Genomic DNA, 24,635 nt, shown 5'->3' with positions numbered 1-24,635 from the left:
AACTGAGTTACAAAGATGACTATTTAGAATGGACTGTAAGAGACATAAACAATAAAAATTATATAAATGTATTAAGTAGGCTAGGTGCAATGGCTTATACCTGTAATCCCAGCACTTTGGGAGGCCGAGGTGGACGGATCACTTTAGGTCAGGAGTTCAAGAGCAGCCTAGCCAACATGGCAAAAGCCTGTCTCTACTAAAAATACAAAAATTAGTTGGGCATGGTGGCATGCACCTGTAATCCCAGCTACTCGGGAAGCTGAGGCAGGAGAATTGCTTGCACCTGGGAGGCGGAGGTTGCAGTGAGCCAAGACTGTGCCACTGCACTCCAGCCTGGGAGACAGAGTGAGACTCCGTCTCAAAATTAAAAAATAAAATAAATGTATTAACTTGAAGTATCCCTTAATAAACTGGCCTTCAAGGTATAAAGTCTATTTATGATTCCGAACTTTTAGATACATATGTTCGGGACCATCCCCCACCTCCCAAATTGACAAGTAGTTTTCTACTCAAAGTATTAACATGCAAAATTTGTCTATTTAAAATTGCTGACAACACTGTGGTTCATCATCCTAGACAACTTCAAGATTATCACAGATGCCCAACTCGCTATTTCTGGCCTCTAATCTTACACTGATTCTACTGAAATGATCTTCATCTTCATTCCTTCTCAGAGTCTCCCACTCCAACAGCCATACCTTGGACCTTGCCTTCAACTATAAGTGTTTTACATCCCAAATATTAAGCTTAGATTTCCTACCTCCACTGTTATTCCTACTTCTCTCATGTTCTCACCCCAAATAATCAGCTTATTTTTTTAACCTCATTGAAATTTCTAATCACTATTCTGCTTCCTATTCTCCCAATTCATTTGTGCTCTGCCACCCAGGTTCCATTTCTTTTCTTTGCTACCTCATGACTGATCCCATGCTCACTTATTTCCTAAAAGCATCCCCAATTCTCTGATCCATGTTCTGTAAATTCCCAATCCCGGACCAGACAAGCCCTACCCCACCCACTCCTCCTGCTACATTAGGTATTAAGTGCTATGTTTATTTTATATCAAGTAAACAAAAGCTTACACAAAGCAGCCCAAGTCAGAAATCTAAGTGTTATCCTCAGTTTTTCTTTTTTTTCTTTTTTTGAGACAGAGTTTCACTCTGTCACCCAGGCTGGAGTGCAGTGGCGCGATATCGGCTCACTGCAAACTCCGCCTTCTGGGTTCACGCCATTCTCCTGCCCCAGCCTCCCAAGTAGCTGGGACTACAGGTGCCTGTCACCACACCCAGCTAATTTTTTTGTATTTTTAGTACAGACGGGGTTTCACCGTGTTAGCCAGGATGGTCTCGATCTCCTGACCTCGTGATCTGCCCGCCTCAGCCTCCCAAAGTGCTGGGATTACAGGCACACCACACCTGGCCTATCCTCAGTTTTTCACTCTGTCCTATATCGAATGTAACAAATCCTGTCATTTCTTAATACTTTCTACAATCGCTTTCAAATTGGTCCTCTAGTATCCACCCCCTCCTTTGCCCCTACCATTACTTAAAAGTTCCCAATGGTTTCCTGACTATCTACAGCATCAAGTCCAAAGTCTTTGGCTGAATAAAAGATTCTTTACAATTTCACACTTCATCTATCTTATCTCCCACTTTTTCCTGTTATTTTATTTTTATTATTTTATTTTATTTTTTTTTTTTTGAGAGAGGGTTTCACTCTGTCACCCAGGCTGGAGTGCAATGGTGGGGCTCTCTGCAGACTTGACCTCCCAAGCTCAAGTGATTCTCCCACCTCAGCCTCCTCAGTAGCTGAGATGACAGGCGCACACCACCAAGCCTGGCTAATTTTTTTTTTTTTTTTTTTTTTTGTAGAGACGGGGTTTCGTCATGTTGCTCAGGCTGGTCTCGAACTTCTGGGCTCGAGTGATTTGCTCATCTAGGCCTCACTTATTGCTGGGATTACAGCATGAGCCACTGCGCCTGGCCCCACTATCCATTTCAAATTCTTGTCAACTAAAGATGTTTGATGATTGTTATTACCATACTATGTCACCACTGAGAAAGACAACATTAAGTAATGCTATACACTAATAAATAAGTGACCCGAATAATTAGATAATATAGTAAGAAACGTCTTAATGAAATTTACTTAATTCAGGTATTTTGCGAATGCAAAGAGTGTAAACACTTTTAAATTTTTAGATTTGCATTTAAATGCTAAGGATATTATTAAATGTGATCAGCAAGGCTAAGATTAAGAAAAGTTAAATCACCTCACACCCAGTAGGTGGCTACTACTGAAAATAAATAAATAAATAAATAACCAGTGTTGGTAAGGATGTAAATAAATTGGAATCCTTATGCACTGTTGGTGAGAATGTAAATGGTACAGCTCCTATGGAAAACAGTATGGTGGTTCCTCAAAAAATTTAGCATAAAATTACCATACAATCTAGCAATTCTACTTCCCAAAAGAACTGAAAGCAGGATATTTGTATACCCATGTTCACAGTAGCATTATTCACAATAGCCAAAAGGTGGAAGCAACCCAAGTATCCATCAACAAATGAATGGATAAACAAAATGTGGCATACAATATTGGGAATATAATGCAGCCTTAAAAAGGAAAGAAATTGTGATACATGCTACAAAATGGATGAACCTTGAAGACCATACGCTGGGTGAAACAAGCCAGTCACAAAAGGACAAATACTGTATGCTTCCACTTATTTGAGGTATGCAGAGTAGTCAAATTTATAGATACGGAAAGCAGAATAATGACTGCCAGAGGCTAGAAAAAGGGGTGCTGGGGAGATGTTTAATAGGTACAGAGTTTCAGTCATGTAAGCTGAGAGCTCTGGAAACCGGTTGCACAATAATGTGACTGTACATAGCATTGCTGAACTGTATACTATAAAAATGGTGAGGATGGTAAATTTCATGTTATGTGTATTTCATCAAAATTAAAAGAAAAAATTTTTAAAGCCTCATAGATTTCCTAATCATAATCACTTTAAACTTACTTAAAGGGGACTAATATCAAATGGAGCTAAAACTGTATACAGATTTCGAAGCCACGGGTAAATAACATGTAAGTAAGTGTTCTATCTATTGCTTTTTGAAAAGAGAAACTAAAATCTATAAACTTTTCCACCAGATGCTTCATAAATATACATCTTGAGTAGCTATTTTAAAGTGATCAGAATAATTTGAACTGGCACTCATTTTTAAATAAATAAACTCAACAACAACAAAAATTACATCAAATCTAATCCACTCTACTATATTTTGCCAATTTGTCAAACTGTACCTTTGGGTTTTGTTTTTTTGTGGGTTTTTCTGAGGGTTTTGGGTTTTTTTGTTTTGTTTTGTTTTTTGAGATGGAGTCTCACTCTGTCTTCCAGGCTAGAGTGCAGTGGCACGATCTCGGCTCACTGCAAACCTCTGCCTCCTAGGTTCAAGTGATCCTCCTGCCTCAGCCTCCCGAGTAGCTGGGACTACAAGCATGCACCACCATACCTGGCTAATTTTTGTATTTTTAGTAGAGACGGGGTTTCACCATATTGGCCAGGCTGGTCTCCAACACCTGACCTCATGATTCATCTGCCTCAGCCTCCCAAAATGCTGGGATTACAGGTGTGAGACACTGTGCCCGGCCTTTTTGTTTGTTTTTTTAAGACAGAGTCTCCCTCTGTCGCCCAGGCTGGAATGCAGTGGCGTCATCCAGGTTCACTGCAGGCCCAATTTCCCAGGCTCAAGTGATCCTCCCATCTCAGCCTCTTGAGCAGATGGGACTTCAGGAATGCACCACCATGACAGGCTGATAATTTTTTCTTTTTTCTTTTTTGTAGAGATGGGGTCTCACTATGTTGCCCAAGCTGGTCTTGAACTCCCAGGCTCAAGCGATCCTCCTGCCTCAGCTTCCAACGGTACTAGGATTACAGTTGTGAGCCACCACGCTTAGCCAAATTGTACTTTTTTTAAGTACTCCACCACCACTCTTCATCTGGCCAATTTTTATCCATACTTCAAGTACCATCTTCACTGTCACCCTCTCAGGTCTTCCCCTGAAACTCTCAATCTAAATTAAGTACCTCTTAAATAATTATGTTAGCATCTCTTTTTCCTTTGAAGCATTTTTTAATTTATTTTTTTGGAGATGGAGTTTTGCCCTTGTTGCCCAGGCTGGAGTGCAGTGGCACAATCCCAGCTCCTGGCAACCTCCGCCTCCCGGGTTCAGGCAATTATCCTGCCTCAGCCTCCTGAGTAGCTGAGATTACAGGCATGCACCACCATGCCCAGCTAATTTTTTTTTTTTTTTAAGTAGAGATGAGGTTTTACCATGTTGGCCAGGCTGGTCTTGAACTCCTGACCTCAGGTGATCTGCCCACCTCAGCCTCCCAAAGTGCTGGGATTACAGGTGTGAGCCACAGTGCCCGGTCTGAAGTACTTTTTTAAATGTGTGATTTACTGATGTGATTACACATTTATCTCCTCCCATAGACTAAAATTTATGAGCACAAAGATCAGACATATTTTGTTCATAACTATGTATCTAATCCCTAGCAAAGCCTGATAAATAGTAAGTTTAAATAAATATTTCTCAGATGTACAATTCTAATAATCACAAAGTATGAAATTATACACAAATGCTGTTTAAAACACAGCAATGATAGTAGTCATTTTTCAAAAGACAAGTTTAAAAGGAAATTTAAAAATTTTTATGAATAGTTATTAAGGTAGTTTGATGCCAAAGTATACAATCAGTATTTGATTAATCTAGCTATAGAACAAAGGAGCTTACTTTTATTTGATAACTTTTCATTAAAATATCCTTTTCCAATTCTATACAATCAGAGTATTAAGGAAGATATAGGGTGATCTTTATGTCCTTTTAAGCAAGGAATCAGAATCAGGTTAAGTATTGAGAAAATAATTTCAGGAATAGTAAATAATAAAAAATATTAACAGCAACAAAAAGAAATCCCTATATATGTAAAGTAAAATAAAGTGAATTAACCTAAATTAATATCCAACCATGGCAACAGTGAGAGGGATTATTTATTCCAAGATAATTTAAAAACCAATTTGACTTTACTTCTGTAGTGGGATATATATCTATAGATATAGATATAGATATATAGATTTATATATAGATATATATAGATTTATATATAGATATATATAGATTTATATAGATATATCTATATATATGGCAAAATAAAGAACTGAAAAACAAACTGTTTTCAGGAACCATATTAATAGTAGTGTTGGTTATTAATATATTCTGAGATTGTTCTGGGCAGTGTGAGACAAAGGAAGTTAAGTATTACATTGATGTCATTGAGAACTATGATTTTTAACCCGCAGAAAGGAGATACATATTTAAGATCGATTAGGGTAGATAAAAGTCCTAGAGTTCTTAAGTTGAATTTGCAATTAAAATATGAACTTAATGATGTCTTTCATCCTTAAATAAAATAAAAATGTATCATATTTCCCAGCTCTGTCCATTAACAGGCCTACAAACAATGATGAACCCAGCAGCAAGTAACATTCCTACAGTCAGGATATAGTCTCTAAATACCATTTCCCAGTAAAAAGAAGGACTGACTCTGGGTCTGAGGCAGGAAATATACAAGATGAGCCTGGACTTTCCTTGTTAAAAATGGGTATTAAGCTATTAAACACTATTAGAGTCTTATCAAAAGAACTTATAAGCCAACTTAAATAGGCTACAACAAACCAAAGATGGGCCACTTTGAACACTAACAAAGGCAGTAACATCAATGAATTGAAATACATTAAATACATTTAGGGCCAATAGTTCATAAGAATACAAAAAATTTTTAAACCTCATTGGTCATCTTTGAAGGATATGAGAAAATGAACTCATTATTTTAAAAACCAGAAAACAGGCCAGGCGTGGTGGCTCACGCCTATAATCTCAGCACTTTGGGAGGCCGAGGCAGGCAGATCACGAGGTCAGGACATCCAGAATATCCTGGCCAACATGGTGAACCCCCGCCTCTACTGAAAATACAAAAACTAGCAGGGCATGGTGGCACACGCCTGTAGTCTCAGCTACTCAGGTGCCTGAGGCAGGAGAATCACTTGAACCTGGGAGGCAGAGGCTGCAGTGAGCCGAGATTGCACCACTGCACTCCTGCCTGGGCGACAGAGCGAGACTCTGCCTAAAAAAGAAAGAAAAAGAAAAAAAAGGGAGAATTGAGCAATTATCTCACCTTTTCTGTATGTACCTCAGAGTAACCAAATAGTTGACTAGGGGGCAGGGGGATTACTTTTAGAATAGTCCATCAAGTAAATGAAGAAATGATAGCATAATCACTATTCTGTAACATCTAATGAATTAATCAATTTAGGCAATGATCAGTGGCTGTTATGCCAAAAAAAGAGACAACCAGGCTGATGAAAGTAAACGTGAAGCAGTCCTGCCTACCCTAACAAACAAATACATCTGAATCTCATCAATGCTCTTGACCTACTATGAATTTACAGGAAGTTCAGAAAACAGAGGAACAGATTAAATGACAAGAAGATGTAATCAATAAAATCCATACTGCAAAATTCTATAAGACAAATGAACCAGTTCTTCAACAAAAACATTGGGAGAGGGAAAAAAGGAAAGTGAAAGAGGGAGAATGAACCTATTGTGATTTATGGGCTTTATTTGGATCCAAACCCAAATGAAGAAATTAGAAAAAAAATCATTAACAGTGACTATATATTTCACTGTATAACAAATTACCTTTTATAAACATGATAATTATATTGTGTAATATCTGGGACTTGCTCCAAAATAATGCAGAGCAGAGTTGAGGTGGGTAGGGAGGGAGTAGAGATTAAAATAAGGTAGCTTCATGTTGATAATTGTTAAGGTTCATTATACTATTCTCTCTATTTTTGTATATGTTTGAAATTTTCCTCACAAAAGTACATTACTTAAAAACTATACATTTGACTTGTTCATTAAAAGAAACCAACATTCTCTGAAGAGTGGAAATAATTAGAAAATCCTACTCTCTTCTATACCTTGATGTGTATAACAACTTGATGTGTATAACTTACTGATGCATCTTCAACAGCAGTGTTCATGTGGCTATGAAAACAAGATCGGTCATCATCTTCATCCATATACACTGGCGGTTCATGTGAAGTCATGAAAGTGGAAGGCTTAAAGAGATGCTTATTAAGAGGGTGCTGTCGTCTGCTTGTTGAAGACTAAGTAAGAAAACAAATTTTTAATTGGGACAGTGAAAAATCATTACAAGAAACAAAAATATAAAAATACAAATGTTACTTCCAACAAGTCTATCAGAAGAATTTCACTCTATCCTTTAGCATACTCTTACGTTGTTGCTTTTTCTGTTTTCTGTGTTTTTAAAGCATAACTAGCTTTAAAAAAATCTTTTTAAATGTAGGGGAAATACCCCAACAACGGTAAAATGGACCACATGTTTAATATCTAGCTTATATTTGTATCCTCAGCATTTATCATACTCTTGGCAGTCAAATGCTGGCTGCACGGAATTCTTATGATCATCTTATAGAAGATCAGACAGGATGAAGTGGCCTATGCCAGACATAAAACTATCCAGTAAAAAGTAAAAGGAAAATTTCTATAACATTATGAATATCTGAAAATACTTATCTAACATTGATTGACTGCTTATTCTATGCCAGGGGTGTCCAATCTTTGGCTTCCCCGGGCTACACTGGAAGAATTGTCTTGGTCCACACATAAAATACACTAACACTAAAAAAAAAAAAAAAAAAAAAAAAAAAAATTTCTTGTAATGTTTTAAGAAAGTTTACCAATTTGTGTTGGGCCACATTCAAAGCTGTCGTGGGCCACATGTGGTATGTGGGTCATGGGTTGGACAAGCTTGCTCTATGCCAATGTCATTTAATCCTTACAACATTCCTATAACGTAGTTATCATCACCTCTAATTTAAAAATGAGAAAACTGAGGACAGGGAGGTTAAGTTTCTTGTTCAGTGTGTTGCAGCTAGATAGTGGTAGAACCAGGATTATAAACTAGGCCTATGTGGTGCCCAAATTCTCACTTTCCACCACTATGCAGCCTGCCTGTCTTGATCAATAGCACAGTCACAAAGAACACCCTCAGCTACATGAAGAACCATCATTTCACCTGTTTCCAAATTTAAACTCTAACAATGGCAAGCAATCATTGTAAATATAGCTGTACTAGATCTTCACAGTCAAAATACAGTACACCTAAGGGAAAAAAACACATGTAGGTTCTCCAGTATTCCTTTTGTTATCATTATCCAGTGTTAATGATGAAAACATATGGTTACATCTATAAAATTAGCTTAGAAATTAACCATGAAAATAAGAGCTCTTACATTAAACACAGGTTAATGTAAGGTTCCAATATTCCACAGTTATAGGATGAACTCTACAAATCTACACAGCTTGTGCTATATTTGGTGGGAAACCCAAAATATTTAAAACAATTGGCAAATTAAAACAAGCTTCCAAAGCTTGGTTAAAAAAAAATTTTTGTTAATGTGTAAAACATGAACAATATTCTTAATGTAAAATTACATGAAATAGCTTCAGTATGGAAGGGTAACAGCACTAGATATACTCTTAGCTTCTCTTTATGAGAAAGATGTCAGTGGTGGGGAGGGAAAAGTAACAGGATAACTTATTAAGAAAATTTAAAACAGCCAATTAGGTGTCTTTATTTTTTGCGATTACAAGAAATTGGCTACTTTTTTTTTTTTTTTTTTTTTTTTTTTGAGACGGAATCTGCCTCTGTCGCCCAGGCTGGAGTGCAGTGATGTAATCTCGGCTCACTGCAACCTCTGCCTCCCAGGTTCAAGCGATTCTTCTGCCTCAGCCTCCCGAACAGCTGGGACTGCAGGTGCGTGCCACCACACCCGGCTAATTTTTGTATTCTTAGTAGAGACGGGGTTTCACCATATTGGCCAGGCTGGTCTTGAACTCCTGACCTCGTGATCCACCCGCCTCGGCCTCCCAAAGTGCTGGGATTACAGGCGTGAGCCACCGTGCCCGGCCGAAACTGGCTACATTTTAATGTAGTGTCCTGTTTGGGAAAGAAACAGTAGCTTCTCCACTGTAGAAAGCAACAGAGAAAAGTGGAAAAAGTGTGGCATCAGAATGAGAGAGAATCAGTGGTTCCCAGACTTAGCAGCTAAGCACTAGATAATTCACTCAACATACCTGAGGGCCCAGTTTCCTTACCAAATAAAAGGTTATAGAACAGTAGAGTCTGGCTCAGAGCCAATATAACAGCTAGCTATTAATATTATGTCAGTAAAGTGAAGATGATAAGACTATTTATATTTCAAGAATTGTAGAAAGGATTAAATACAATATTTTATTTTTTTAAAGATATGGGACTTCACTATGTTGCCTAAGGTGGACTCAAACTCCTGGCCTCAATTGTTCCTCGTGCCTCAGCCTCCCAAGTAGCTGGGACAACAGGTGCACACCACTGTGCCTGGCTTTAGAATATCATAATAAACCTTTCTATTCTTGGATTTATGTAGCATTATCTACAAAACAGAAATTGATTTATTAAATTTATTAAATGATTGATTTATTAAATAATCAAATATCCTAAAAACTTTACCCTCACAAAGGCCTTTCTAACATATTTTGAATCTAAAATCTTTCAAGTAGCAGTCATTCACATTACTCCAAAGAAAATAATGAAGAATCATGAATTTCACTGAGCAGCAATAATGGAGTCCTTACCCTCCACTTTTGCACAATATAAGGAAATGCTTAGAATGAACAGAAGTTTTAAAATACAACACTATTCTGTCAAATGTGTAGATTTTTACATAGCAATTCTTACTTTAATAAATTTAATCTACAGTTTACTTTCATGTATTTTCTTTTACCTTTTTGGAGTATATATATAAGTTTGGTGTTCTGCCTGGTACTGGAATGCCAGCTTTAGTTAGCTTTATGAAATACTTCTGTACTCGGCTGGCAACCTAAGGAAACATGACAAGTCTTTTAACACAATGAGATGACATACAATACCTGAGTCGTTTTTAAAAATTAAAACGTACATGAGTATCTAATGAATGCTAAGAATTCAATACTCATCATGAATCTAGAATTAACAATAAACTGCCACCAAATACACATATATTTTAAAATCTAGGCCAAACAAAAATTATTCAAGTAAATTTAAATTTGATTCTAAAGCTAAACACATATTTCAACTTGTGAACACTTACATTTGTAGTATAAAAACACATCTATTAATATAGATGGGAATATGAAGGAGTAAACTGCAAGATACATTTTTAGAAAGACAACCAGGAAACACTAAGGCAATGAAACAAATCTGTTTGCTCAGTATAACCAAAAAGTATACAATTAGTATATTTAGTAAGCATTCAAGAGAAACTAAGTCCATTATATGTTCATTTTTTAATATTTCGTAACGATCCAAAGCAGAAGTATCTCAAGTTGTTTCTGAAATCAACGAAAATATATACAATTTTTTTAAAAAAACACCACATACTACAGCACTCTGTAGCTGAAAGTGTTATGGCAGATCGCCCAATGTCAGCTGCATTATTCTCCTTTATTAAAAAACTACCAAAAGCATACCAGCAATCTGCAGTCATCTCCTCAATTACCTGTTTTGCTGTCCTGTTGCCCAATTCATCTGCTATCTTCTGCCAGCGTCGAGATTCTACTTCTTCAGGAGGGTATTTGATGAGTAGCTGTTCCAGCTTTTTCTAAGCCATACCCAAGACCAAATTTAAGAAAATATGTATTTAATTTTAAATATTGAATTTCTAAATAAATACATTCACATTTCATTTCAAAGTGTAATACTCTCTCCCACCTTTGGGGGTTACATAATTAGAAATCCTCATGGTAGGAAAAATTTCTAGTTAGAAACTTAAGACTTCACAGGGAACAATGAAATTAGAGAATAAACTTATGAAAGAGCTTAGAAAAGTTTTCTATTCATGTAAGTAAAAATATCTCATAAGAAAACAGAAAATAAGTAAACAAATTGGTAGATTACACATTTTAGTGATTTCCACTGAAATCACTAAATCCACTGAAATCCAAGAAAAGATGGACAATCTTTTCTTACTTTTCTTTCCCCTACAGTTTTAACAAAAACGTGTAAATTCACTTAAATTTTGACTATTAAAAGAGGCTTTTCCTTCTTTTGTATGGTCCTTTATTCAAATATTTGATTTTAATATTCCTTCTTGTCTCCTATATCTTCTCATAGTCCTAAAGATGCAGAAAAATCTGGATGCTTGAAATAAATAGATTTCCCAAAGCTTTTTATAAACTGTTAAACGTATATCTGTGGGGTTAATAGCCATATGAGACAAAGATGTGCCTCAAACTTCACCCACTAACAACCCTAGCCATTAGCCAAAAAACAATTCTAACTGTATGCCAAAACTGACTTGACTTCCTCACCTCCCTTCGACAACAAAAATAAGAATGCACTTTAAAGCTCAGCTTTACTGGCCTCAGGTTTTTCTCTCTCCCAAAGCTACATTACAAAAACATCTATTTTATTCTATCCACTTCTACTCCCCTCTCAAAACCCAGGTTCCTTCTTTTAAAATTATCCCCAAACAAAAGTTTACACATTCTCAAAATCCAAAATTCTTGACGTATGCAAAAAGGTATACAAAAATAAGCCTAAATATTTAAAACTCATGGCTAACAGGCATCACATACAACAATATACACCTGACTCAAAATACAGGCTCTTTTCTTTTTGAGATGGAGTCTCACTCTGTTGCCCAGCCTGGAGTGCAGTGGCATGATCCTGGCTCAATGCAACCTCTGCCTCCTGGGTTCAAGCAATTCTCCTGCCTCAGCCTCCCGAGTAGCTGGGATTATATATGCACACGCCATCACACCCGGCTAATTTTTGTATTTTTAGTAGGGTTTCACCATGTTGGCCAGGTTGGTCTTGAACTCCTGACTTCAAGTGATCCACCCATATCAGCCTCCCAAAGTGCTGGGATTACAGGCGTGAGCCACTGGACCTGGCCTCATAATACTGACTCTGATGTTAACTGTTTACTTGTTTTTTTAAGCCTACACGATTTTGAAATATCTATTACCTGTTCTTCAACAGTCCACAATTGGTTAAATGTTTCAGGTTTGGTATCATCACACAAGCGTCCTCTTATCATCTGCACATAAGACAAGGCTTTTGTCAGAGAGAAAATAACAACATCTATCCTTTGATATAGCCAAATAACACGCAAATTGTGGAATTTTTAAATTAATTTCAAAATATTTGAGTAAATTTGTTTTTTAATGTATATGCTTTTTTTTTTAACTGTTTACAAAATGCCTTCACATTATTTTATTTTGTTTGGTTTTATACTCTCAGCAATCCTGTGAAATACATAATAGTACTGTAACTTCATTTTTTAAAAAAGGGAAAGGAAATGTGGGCTCAGAATTGAAAAGTAACATGTCCACTGAGGTTCATCTAACTAAGAGTGGCAAGGCCAGGACTCAAATCCTGGTCACATTTCACTACACACAAAGGAACTACTATTTTTAGAGTAAATACTATGTGTCGGATACTGTACTAGGCACATTGCATATACTACCTATTTAACCCTCACCAACAACCCTACAAGATAGGTAATATCAACTACATTTTATACAAAAGGAAACTGCATCTTAGAGACTTCAACGTAAATGATGTCTGAAGGTTCACGGCTAGTAAGTTAGGACTCCAACCTAAGTTTTTCTTAATTTCAAAGTTCTTATCTCCTTTATCTTCCAGTGAAAGACTGCTTTAATTTTAAGAACACAAACCAGCAAAATGTTAAATTGTTTTGTCTAAAATTCAAATTCTCCTACTCCAGTATTTCACACTGCTTACCTGAGGACGACTGCTTGAGCCTTCTGGACCATCACTCAAAGGCAACATAGAATATGAAAGGGACTCTCCATCCTTCTTAGGATCTAAAGGACTTTTTGGTCTAGCAGGTAAACCTACTAAAAAATAAGACCACATACAGAACTGTTAAAGCAAAACATTGCCAGATATTTTTCTACTTAAATTCTTATCATATGATTTCTTACCTTTATCAAAAACTAGCTTAACTCTTCTAGTATGTCTTTTACGATTTTTAAATTCTCTTTCAAAATTCCCAAGGCTATGGGTATATTGGTCCCATACGATCTCAGGCAATTGAACAACTCTCTGTGGATATGGAAGCCCAATATCAGCCTGGAGGCAGGGGAGAAAAAACAAAATAAAGTAAAAGTCTAAATTTAATTAAAGAAATAATCCACCACAGTCAAATTTTCAGATGACTCCAAATCCAAATAATCAATGGGGCATTTCTATTCATGTTTAAATCCAAGAGACAATAAAGTTAATTAATATAGTCTAAATATTAAATGCTAAAGATGATAAGTAAAGAAATGAATTTAGCAAAACCTAAGTACGACTTCTAGTTGGAGGGTAGTGTCTTTTAAAATAATGATAGTAATATAAAATAAAACTAACAACCCATAAATGTTCTCTGCATTCCATATACCAATATATATCACCAGTTTCATTAATATGAACTAGGAGGAATTTTTTATATGTCCACTAAAACAAACATGTTACCAGTCAACAACATAACTAATATGATAAACCTAAATAAAATAGGCAAATTGAGTTGGCATGAGCAAACCCAGAAAAATAGAAGAATCAATCTTTTAAATTAAACCTAGTAGGAAAATTTTTTTCCAAAGAACACAGGACTTTCATGGTAATTTTTTTCTTTTTTTTTTTAAGTCCCAGACACTGATAACCTCATGGTTATTAAAATATCTTAATTTAATATATTTCTGTGTAATTGTATAAAAAATTATTAAGATGGTCAACATCACATCTTTATTTCTGAAATAAAGTGAAAAGAAATTCCATTCTAGGCTGAGCGCAGTGGCTCATGCCTGTAATCTCAGCACTTTGGGAAGCCGAGGCTGGTAGATCACTTCGGGTCAGGAGTTCAGACCAACCTGGCCAACATGGTGAAACCCAGTCTCTACTAAAAATAAAAAAATTAGCCAGGTGTGGTACAGTGCATTTGCAGTCCCAGATACTCAGGAGGCTGAGGCAGGAGAATCTGTTGAACCTGGGAGGCAGAGGTTACAGTGAACTGAGATCAGACCCCACTGCACTCCAGCCTGGGTGACCTAGTGAGATTCCATCTCAAAAAAAAAGAAAAAAGAAAGAAATGAAAGTCCGTTCTAAACTAAACCTGAAAGTGAAGAATCAGGAAATAATCAACTGCATGCAAATCTAGTAAATATGCCTAATTGCATTTTTTGCCTACCCGGGAAAGTAAATGAAATGAAATTAAGGTTAACAAATTTTTCATTAGTAAAGTAAAAATTTCGTTTCAAATTTTTACTTTACTAACACCATCTGTTTTAGTTGAATCCATTGTAAATAACCATTATAAGTCTTATATCTTTTTGTACCAGTAAATTATTTAATAACAGCAACGCAGAATCAATAAACACTTAAAGGGGCCTCATTTTAACACAGAAGGTACACCAAAATTCTAAAAACCTTAGAAGTTTTAACAAATCAACATATAGGCTCTATATCTATTACGATATTCAATGTTTTCTAAAAGCATGAAGAGAGAGAAATGTTTACCAACTAAATAATATACCTAGGAAAATTCAAATAATAAATTAACACAACTAGTGAAATAAAGTCCCCAGGGCTGCTCTCCTAACACCTGGTAGACCACTTTTGTAACTCACTAAAAACAGGTAACTCATAAAGATACTAAAGTTGTCATACAAGATAAGGTTTCGTTTCTTTTTTAAGAAGAGGATTCTTTTTCATCATTTTTCAGTTTTAATCTTTTCATACAATGCTGATTAATATTATAACTCTCAAATTTAATGAACAATTAGTGGGTCCCTATTACAGCACAAATGCACATCAAGATCATCTCCATATTTACACACCAAGAAACTCATTATAAAAACCTGTATCGCTTTTAAGTGGTTAAGTGTTAAACACGAAAGTTCTGTTTTCAGAAAAACAAAATTATGGAGAATTTTCCCACTTAAAAAAAGCATTTTAAAATTAAGTAAAATTTATACTTCTTCCTCATGGACTTGGCTATCGTAACTCTAAAGATATTTAAAACAGATTTTGTTTTGATCACCATTGTTTTCTCTCTCAATATGCACAAAGGTACTAGTGTGCAAAAGTAGCCCAGAAACAGAAGTAGTTAATCAATTCTGAAGTACTTTTTTCTTTTAGCTTTATTAATCCCTAAGTCCTGAAACAGAGGAGGAAAAATACTCAAAGAAGGGGAAGATAACAGGAAAAGCTAGAAAAAAAATGGCTAAGGAATAGGACAAGTTCCCATACAAATATCCAATAAAAGCTTCTAGCTATTTTCATTTGGATATATTTTATTGTGTGCCTGGTGGAGGTGGAAGAAGTTGGTATCTTGCCTTAAGTAGTACGGCTAATTATAGACGAAAAAAATTAAACATTTTAAAAAGTATATACCCATAAAAAAGAATTAACCAAATTCTCTTAAGCTATTCCCAAATAGATCTTAGTAAATCTTAAAAACAGTTCAATGTATACCTTCTTCTGGAGTTTTTCCACAAATCCAATGGGATTTTTCAGTGCTTCTCTCTGGTGCCTGCCTAAACTTTCAAGGTCTTGGACTGCTTGAGAACGCTGAGCCTCGAGTACAGCAATCGTCTGTAATAGTCTCTGATAACTACAGAGACAAAGAAAAATATTTCACAAAAATTTTCTAGTAACAACAATAAATAAAAACTGAGTTCAAGCCATGATCTACTATTAAGTCACACAGTCTTTTAAGAGTTACCTGAAAGAGTTTAGTAAAACATATTACTGGGAATAAATGAGGTCTTCCTGAGTTACGAAGTACCTACAGAAAATAAGAGTTAGAGAAAGCAAAGCCTTCTTCCCCCATCTTAAGTTTTTAATTCTTGAACCTGAACAAGTACCAAAATAAAAGAGCATTTTGATCTTCCAACAATCAAAGTCGTTAAGAAACTGCTAGATAAAAAAAAAATAATTAAAATGATAAAATCTTAATACTAGGAGGAATCACTCAATTCAAGCACTTGGTTGTACTCTGTTGAAATAGGGAAATCTGAGGTATGTTTTCTCGCCCAGAGACACATGACACTGTCACATAATTCCAATGTGATTTTAGTCTCATGATTTCCATTTGCTCTATTATACCCTCCTTCCTATTTTAAAGATTTACTTTTCCATCAACAAATCTGTTGTTTTTTTCCTCTGCATGAAAGATAAAGACAAATGTTCAATTCTTAAGTATTAATCATTTAAAGAGAAGAAAGGCCATAAAGATATTTATACTTTCCTGCTTGCAAAGGTCCATTTGGCACAACAAACATATAGTTTTACCCACACAAATATATTACATGTCATTATCCTGAAATCTCACTACAATACATCTATTCTAATATTCTCCCTGTTTAAATTGTCCTGCCTCTCTAATATTTAACTTCACATTATCAATATACATAGAGAAATACATTAAACCCAAAGCTCCGAATGCTCAAATACATTTTGCAAAACAACTCAAGGAAAAGTCACTCCAAGTTCACTTTAAAATAACTGGTTAAATCCTTAAAGTATAAGCAAAGCACAATTTTTCTATATGGCTTCAGATAACTTTAATTTTGTTTCCTACTAGACTAAACTCCATAATGGCAAGTTCATCTGTTTTGTTCATTGTTTTGTTTAGCTAGTATGCAACATACTTCCCAGCACATAGATGTTCAATAAATATTTTCTAAATGAATAGATATTCTGCGAATCTTTTAAGTTCAGAAGTAAGCAAACAGCAGAAGTATCAAAGGTGAAATACTGCAGTTTTGAAGTTCTCAGGCCATCATGGCAACATGATGTTCTCTATCAGAATACTTTTCACAGCCTCCTCTCTAAAACAAATCTTATTCTTGTTTTCAAGTCCTTGTTAACTAATCCTTGATGAAATTTTTAATAATTAAGGTAAAACTGCTAACATTGAAGGGCAAGACTCCTCTCCAGCTAGAGATATTTCATTTAAAACTAGAACTATGAGTGGGAAAGGTAGAGCTATACTGAGTCACTACTGGATAAATTACAGAGGGTAAATCTAAATTCACTTTCACTAAGCCTTCTTTTGCTTTGAGGTGTATGCAGTGTACAAATACTGTCTCAGCTGGCTGTTTCTACTAAGCAGGCTCACACAGGCTCAATCTTAGGGTGATGGTAGTGATCTGAATGCTAGAAGCTGTCCTCTCTATACAATACTCTTAACTGTCATATTTCACCTTCAGAATTCCTATCCCACCAGCTGAATACAACCAAAGACTTATATTGCCTCTATCCCTGTTTTAAGCAGGAGTTACACACTTCGGTATCACTTTAAAAACAACTGTGAATCTATTAAAACTTCAGTAAATGCTGTAGGTACAGTAACAACTAATAAGGCACAAGTAAAAATAGGGTTACAAAAAAACAAGCTTGAAAAAGGTGCTACAGTCAATTACACTGGCAGCCGTCTTTTTGTTAGTTTTGGAGCAAACAGACACTGGGAAGAAGGGCCTCTAATTTGAAGCCAACGAATTACCACAATTTTACAGTATGTAAATTTTTCCACAATAAATCTGACTTAAAAAATAATTCCAACAAAGATGGCAAATAAAGTACAGTTCTTCAATTCTGCTTCCATTTAGTTAAGAAAAAATGATTATCAGATTGGAAGGCCTATGATAAACATTGGTAAAGTCTTCAAGCTCAAAATAATGAAGACTCTAAGAAAATAGTAAATTCAAGTCTTCTATCCCAGATAATTGGAATTATTTCCCAGCATACTCAGACACTGCACCAGTAAGATTACCATATATATCCATGAGCAGATATGGAAGAAATTATTTAAACAAAACTGGGGTGACATCTAAAAAACAGTAAATATAGACAAATCTATTTTCAATCCTGCTCACCCACCTACACAAGCAAACTACAGAAGCTGATCCAGGCATAAATCCAAGGCAAGATTCAATTTTTCATTAATTCAACAATTATCTACTTAGAAAACAAAGCATTATCCTAAAAGCATTAGTAATTATCAAGATAAACCAGGCATGGAGTCTAAGTGTAATAGAGGAGCTACAATTATACCACGGAGGAACTAGATGAAGTACAAATAGGGCTGGATGGTTGTGTTGCTGGGGATGGAGGATGGGTGTATGAGGGTCCATCATACTAGTCCATCTAGTTTTTTTTATGTTTTAAATTCTCCACAATGAATGTTTAAAAATCAACTCCAACTTTGACCCTTTTTTTTTTTTTTTTTTTTGAGACGGAGTCTCGCTCTGTCGCCCAGACTGGAGTGGGCAGTGGTGTGATCTCGGCTCCCTGCAAGCTCTGCCTCCCGGGTTCAGGCAATTCTCCTGCCTCAGCCTCCTGAGTAGCTGGGACTACAGGCACCCGCCACCACACCCGGCTAATTTTTTGTATTTTTAGTAGAGATGGGGTTTCACCACGTTAGCCAGGATGTTCTCGATCTCATGACCTCGTGATCCGCCCGCCTCGGCCTCCCAAAGTGCTGGGATTACAGGCGTGAGCCACCGCACCCAGCCCTTTGACCCATATTAATGGGGGAGGTGCCGACTGTACTACTCCTTCTGGGCTGATCAGATCGCAGCTGTCACTGCATTCAGCTACGCTTTAAGAAAGACAAACAGGTTCATAAATAGACAAGATGGATGAGAAACAATGTAAGATGAAATAACAATACAGTTGGCCCTTGAACAACACAACACAGTTTGAACTGCGTGGATCCACTTATACACAAATTTTCTTCTACCTCTGACATCCCTGAGACAGCAATACCAACCCCACCTCTTCCTCCTCTACCTCAGCCTACTCAATGTGAGGACAATGAGGGTGAATACTTTAAGGTTGGTCCACTTTCACTTAATGAATAGTAAATGTATTTTCTCTTTATTTTGATTTTCTTAATAACATCTTCTGTTTTCTAGCTTACTTTGTTGAAGGAATACAGTATAAAGTACATGTAACAGACAACATTTGTGTTAATCAACTGTTTATGTTATATAGTAAAGCTTCTGGGTCAACAGTAGGCTATTAGTAGTTAAGTTTTAGGGGAGTCAAAAGTTATACGTGGATTTTCAACTACACAGGAGGTCTATGCCCAATCCCTGTGTTGTTCAAGGGTCAACTGTGGTGTCTAACATTTACTGAATGCGTACTACATGCCAGACAAATGTTGTATTTTAAATGTAATAACTCAATCCTCACAATAAATTTATGAGCCCAGTACCAACATTCTTAATTTTAAAGATAAGGAAACCAAGCACAGATTAAGTAACTCCCCAAGATCATACAAGGTATTTATGGTGGAGCTGCAATGTGAGGAATGGTTAAAGACCCTGAGAATATTTAGTCAAGAAATGAAAACCTCCACTAGAATACCATTTCCATTTTTACTTAACAAACAGCTATGCAGGAAAAAAAAATAGACTTGTTTTATAGAGTATAAAGGGTCAAACCAGGAGCAAATTGTGATAAAGACACAATATGAAGAAAAACCTTGTCTCAGTCAAAACTAATAAAAGATGGTAGGATAGCACCCAATCACCATAGATGTTCAGACAGATATTTAAAAGAAATTCAAGCACTAAAAACCTGAAACTCTTTAATTCCAATAAATATCCTACTTTTACTTTTGCTACTCACTGAACCAAGCAAGAGAATAGAATAACTCAAAAAAAAAAAATTACACATATTTTTGCCTGGATAAAATCATAGTGATACCTTTTCCGTAAGGATAGCTTTGTATTAAATCTATTAAAATTATTTGTTATTTATGTCTAAATCTAAATCTTACACAATGCTAACAACAGTGAACTTACTTGTGTCAAAGAATTAGGGTTTTCTTATTTTCGCCTTTTGAGACAGGGAGTCGCTGTGTTACCCTGGCAGGTGGGCAATGTCAGATCATGGCTCAATGCAGCCTCTACCTCTCGAGCTCAAGCAATCCTCTCACTTCAGCCTCCCACGTAGCTGGGACAGGTGTGTACCACCATGCCCAGCTACTTTTTAAATTTTTTGTAGAGAAAGGGTCTTGCTGTGTCGCCCAGGCTGATCTCAAACTCCTGGCCTCAAGCTTTCCTCCCACCTTGGCCTCCCAAAGTGTTGGGATTATAGGCGTGAGCCCCCACACCCAACCAGAACTGTTTTTACTTTTACATCTCAAACAGAAAGACATTTTAGCTTTATATATTTGGCCAAAGTATAAATGCCCCTTCAAGTCCTTATCTAAGTTATTTTTACTACTTTTCAATATCCAAGTCCTCTTGAATTATTTACATTCATGAATATAAAAACATTTATATGAAAGAGTATACAGGTAAAAATCCTGACATCTGAAGAGAACATCAAGGAATTAGCAATCTGGAGGTTGATTTTATTTATTTATTTATTTATTTATTTATTTATTTATTTATTTGATGGAGTCTCACGCTCACCCAGGTTGAAGGGCAGTGGTGCAATCATAGCTCACTGCGGCCTCAAACTCCTGGGCTAAAGTGATCCTCTCGCCTCAGCCTCCCGAGTAGCTAGGGCCACAGGTATGCCACCATTCCCAGCGAATTTTGTTCTCTGGGGTTTGGTTTGGTTTTGTTTTTTTTGTAGGGACAGGGTCTCGCTTTGTTGCCCAGGCTCGTCTCAAACTCCTGGCTTCAAACACTCCTCCTGCCACAGCCTCCGAAAGTGCTAGGATTATAGGCATGAACCACTGTGCTCGGCCTATAAGTTAATTTTACTGTCCAATTTCTAGGCAGTAATATTACATACACAATAATCAGGGAGGGATGGAAGGAAGGCATGCAGGAGGGAGGCACAGACAGGCAGACAGAAACAGAAGGAAAGATTTTATATTCAACTGCATCAGAATCTTTTTTAAAAAACTAGATTTCCATTTCTACTGTGGTAATAACCCTTAAGATTCCATGGGCATTTGTAATCTAAAAAAACTAATGGAGAAACATTTTTAAAAATCCGTATCAAGGACACTCTGCCAAAATATCAGCCTGATTCTTCAAAACTCATTAAATAGTGTCATTAAAAACAAAAAAGAGGGCCAGGTGCAGTGGCTCACGCCTGTAATCCCAGCACTTTGGGAGGCCAAGGCAGGCGGATCACCAGAGGTCAAGGGTTCGAGACCAGCCTGGCCAACATGGTGAAGCCCCTGTCTCTACTAAAAATACAAAAATTAGCTGGACATGGTGGTGCATGCCTGTAATCTCAGCTACCTGGGAGGCTGAGGCAGGAGAACTGCTTGAACCCGGGAGGTAGAGGTTGTTGTGAGCTGAGATCATGCCATTGCTTACTCCAGCCTGGGTGACAGAGCAAGACTCCGTTTCAAAAAAACAAAAAGAGGGACAGCTATTTTACAATAGGAGTCTAACTAAAGTTTTATTGGAACATAGCCACACTCATTTGTTTACATAATTTCTATGGCTGCTTTCTAGCTATAATGACAAACAGGAGGAGCTGCAATAGAACCACATTATCCACCAAGCCTAAAATATTTACTATCTGGTCCTTTAAGAAAGTTTGCCAAGCCATGCTCTAGATTAAAGGACACAAGGACATGACAAGCAAATGTAATGCATAATCTTGGGCTAGATCCCCCCAGGGGGTTAAACAGCTATAAAGGATATTTTTGCAGATAAATGGAAAAATTTAAATATAGATTGTGCAGTATATAATTTTATTGTACCAATGTTAAATTGCTGGAGTATAATAATGGTATTTAAAGTTATACAGGGAAATGCCCTTCTTTTTAGGAGATATTTGCGGAAGTATGAGTGATGAGTCTACAACCTACTTTTAAATGACTCAGCAATTTTAAAAGTACATTGTACCAGATGGGAAGGAGAATAAGGGTAAAAGGAGAGAAAATGCATTAGAAAATGTTAAATTGTTAACAACTGGTGAATTTAGGTGAAGGTTATGCAGATTCTTATCATATTACTGTTTTAGTTTTTCTAAGTTTTATACTTTTCCTAAATAAAAACCAAGGAACAAAAAGTCTTCATTATACTTTGCTACTCAAAAAGAGCAGCTTGATTTCCCTACGAACACTGAGCCTCATTAAACATACTGAAAACAACCAGAGGACATAAGGTGACGTAACAATAAATATATGTATGCAGCACGCAAAATTTTAAAAATTATTTAGTGAAATAAGAGCTGTATAATAAGATGCTTTCTCTTCCTTAATGAAGGGCTCAAAGAGTTTACAGGAAGTGCAAATTCAGTAACTCACAAATAATCTCCCACTTTCTTTCTCTTTCTTTTCTTTTCCTCCCTCCCTCTCTCCTTCTCCCTCTTCGTTCTTTTCTTTCATTAGAGATGGTGTCTCACTCTGTTGCCCAGGCTGGAGTACACAATCATAGGTCACTGCAGCCTCAAACTCAGGGCTCAAGTTGTCCTCCCACCCCAGCCTCCCAAGTAGCTGGGACTACAGGCGCATAGCACCATGCCTGGCTAATTTTAAAAACATTTTTGTAGAGACAGGTTCTTGCTATGTGGCTCAGGTTGGTCTTGAACTCCTGGCCTCAAGGGATCCTCCCAGGTCAGCCTACCGAAGTGCTGGGATTACAAGGCATAAGCCAGGCCCATTCACTTTCAATAAAACTCCAGAAGTCAATGGTGATCAAAAGCCTTTTATGATATTCTGTGTTAAGACATAAACTAATACCTCAGCTCCCAATAATATGTCTTCCAGGTATAAAGATCAACTCTGTATTGAAAATAAGTAAAACCCTGAATTTAAAATGAGCAAAGAAAAAAACAGGTACTTGTTTATTTCAGAAGTCTGGACAAATCAGCAAGATACTAAGCCCAAAATCTAAGTGAAAGAATAAACTGACAGGGGCAAAAGGAGAACTAAAATTGCTTTTGGCTTGAGGACAGGTACTGAACCATGCAAGCTTGAGCTCAATTTTCTAGACTTCACTTGGCCAAGGAACGTAAGACAAAGCCACCAAGATAGATAGTCTCTCCCCATTAAGCTGGGACACTATCCCTCACTCCAACCCCCAAGGAGAGTTGCCTTGGGACTGAGGAAAGAATACATATTTACTGCCCCAAATTATATTAGCTGGGTGGTCCCCAAAACCTCAACCCATGACTACAGTTTAAGTCAATGGCCCTGGACTGGGACACAACTCCCTCCCACCTCCAACCCTGAATCAAGATACCCACAGAAGCAAATGCAATCCTGTCTAGAGAAATGTGTTTTCATCCTGGGCCTCAAAGATAATCCATAAGTAATTTTCCAATGAAAGTGAATAGCTCACATTAAAAAAGTTTCGCTCTGTCCCCCAGGATAGAGTGCAGTGGCGTGATCTCAGCTCACTGCAACCTCCGCCTCCCGGGTTCAAGTGATTCTCCTGCCTCAGCCTCTGAGTAGCTGGGATTACAGGTGCACACCACCACGCCTGGCGATTTTTTGTATTTTTAGTAGAGACGGGGTTTCACCATGTTGGTGAGGCTGGTTTCAAAATCCTGACCTCAAGTGACCTGCCCACCCCGGCCTCCCAAAGTGTTGGGATTACAGGCGTGAACAACCGTGCCCAGCCTGCTCACATTAAAAAATTATCAAGCATGCAAGAAAGCAAGACACAAAGAATAAGAATAAAAGCTGAGCTCAAAAATATTTATGAGGTATAGGAAACTACAAAAATTGAGCATGTAGCTTCTAAAAGGAAGCAAATAAAATATTTAAAAATACAGTAACTAAAACTAAAAGCTCAGTCGGTTCAAATTTTCACTTCTGGAAAACACAGACGAGGCAAATTCAGAACAAACTCTTCCCTGAAGACAACCAATATAAAGCTGGAGAAAATATTTGAAAGTTCTTAAAAGCATCAAAGAGCTAACAAAATTGTGAGTTATTACGAGGTAAAGATCCACAAGAAGATGGAAACCAGAAAGATAAAACATGTTTTTGGGGCACTTTTGCCTGGAGCAATTTATTGATCCAGAAGAGAGGACTGAGAGGCTGAGCAGTCCTTTTGACAGCTTAAAACAGTAGAAGATCAGAGTTGGAGTCTAGGGCCTATCAAGAGAGAACTTTGAAACCAGCCCAGCCCTTGGGTTGGGATCCTGAAAGGCTATACCTTAGAACTAAGGGTGAACAGGAAACAAACAGCTTTCTCAGAACAGACTAGAATATCTCAGTTTGGAATTAATTAGTAAAGTTGAAGATGTACATATCCTAACATCCAGACATCCCATACCTAGGTACGACCTCAAGAAACTCTTGAATATACACAGTATAAGACATATGTTCATAGCAGCCTTATTAATAACCCCAAAGTCCATCTAATACGAATGCTTAATATAGCAATGAAAATGGACATCTATTTATATAAACACATACAAATATCACAAACATAATGTATCACAAATGAACAGATACAGTACGGTTCAAAAGCATGAAAAACTAAACTTTATTGTTAAAAGGATACACATATAG

The 24,635-nt window shown here is 36.7% G+C and overlaps 1 protein-coding gene across 7 annotated transcripts in view; it reads right to left on the bottom strand.

Moving 5' to 3' along the window:
* ZZZ3 (zinc finger ZZ-type containing 3) overlaps positions 1-24,635 on the bottom strand; it is a 121,844-nt gene that overhangs the window by 4,483 nt on the left and 92,726 nt on the right. For 6 of the 7 annotated variants that reach the window (XM_034967979.3, XM_003807787.7, XM_008959928.5 and 3 more), the window contains 7 exons: positions 15,659-15,797; positions 13,126-13,273; positions 12,923-13,038; positions 12,144-12,215; positions 10,674-10,775; positions 9,921-10,016; positions 7,089-7,241 (listed from right to left, as the gene is read on the bottom strand). In XM_034967979.3, coding sequence (XP_034823870.1) covers positions 7,089-7,241; positions 9,921-10,016; positions 10,674-10,775; positions 12,144-12,215; positions 12,923-13,038; positions 13,126-13,273; positions 15,659-15,797 — 826 coding nt within the window. The remainder of the gene's footprint in view (positions 1-7,088; positions 7,242-9,920; positions 10,017-10,673; positions 10,776-12,143; positions 12,216-12,922; positions 13,039-13,125; positions 13,274-15,658; positions 15,798-24,635) is intronic. The other variant, XM_034967954.3, reaches the window with a different exon arrangement.

The sequence above is a fragment of the Pan paniscus genome, chromosome 1 (assembly GCF_029289425.2).
Source record: "Pan paniscus chromosome 1, NHGRI_mPanPan1-v2.0_pri, whole genome shotgun sequence".
Taxonomy (NCBI): domain Eukaryota; kingdom Metazoa; phylum Chordata; class Mammalia; order Primates; family Hominidae; genus Pan; species Pan paniscus.
This window is presented reverse-complemented; position numbering and strand designations above follow the sequence as displayed.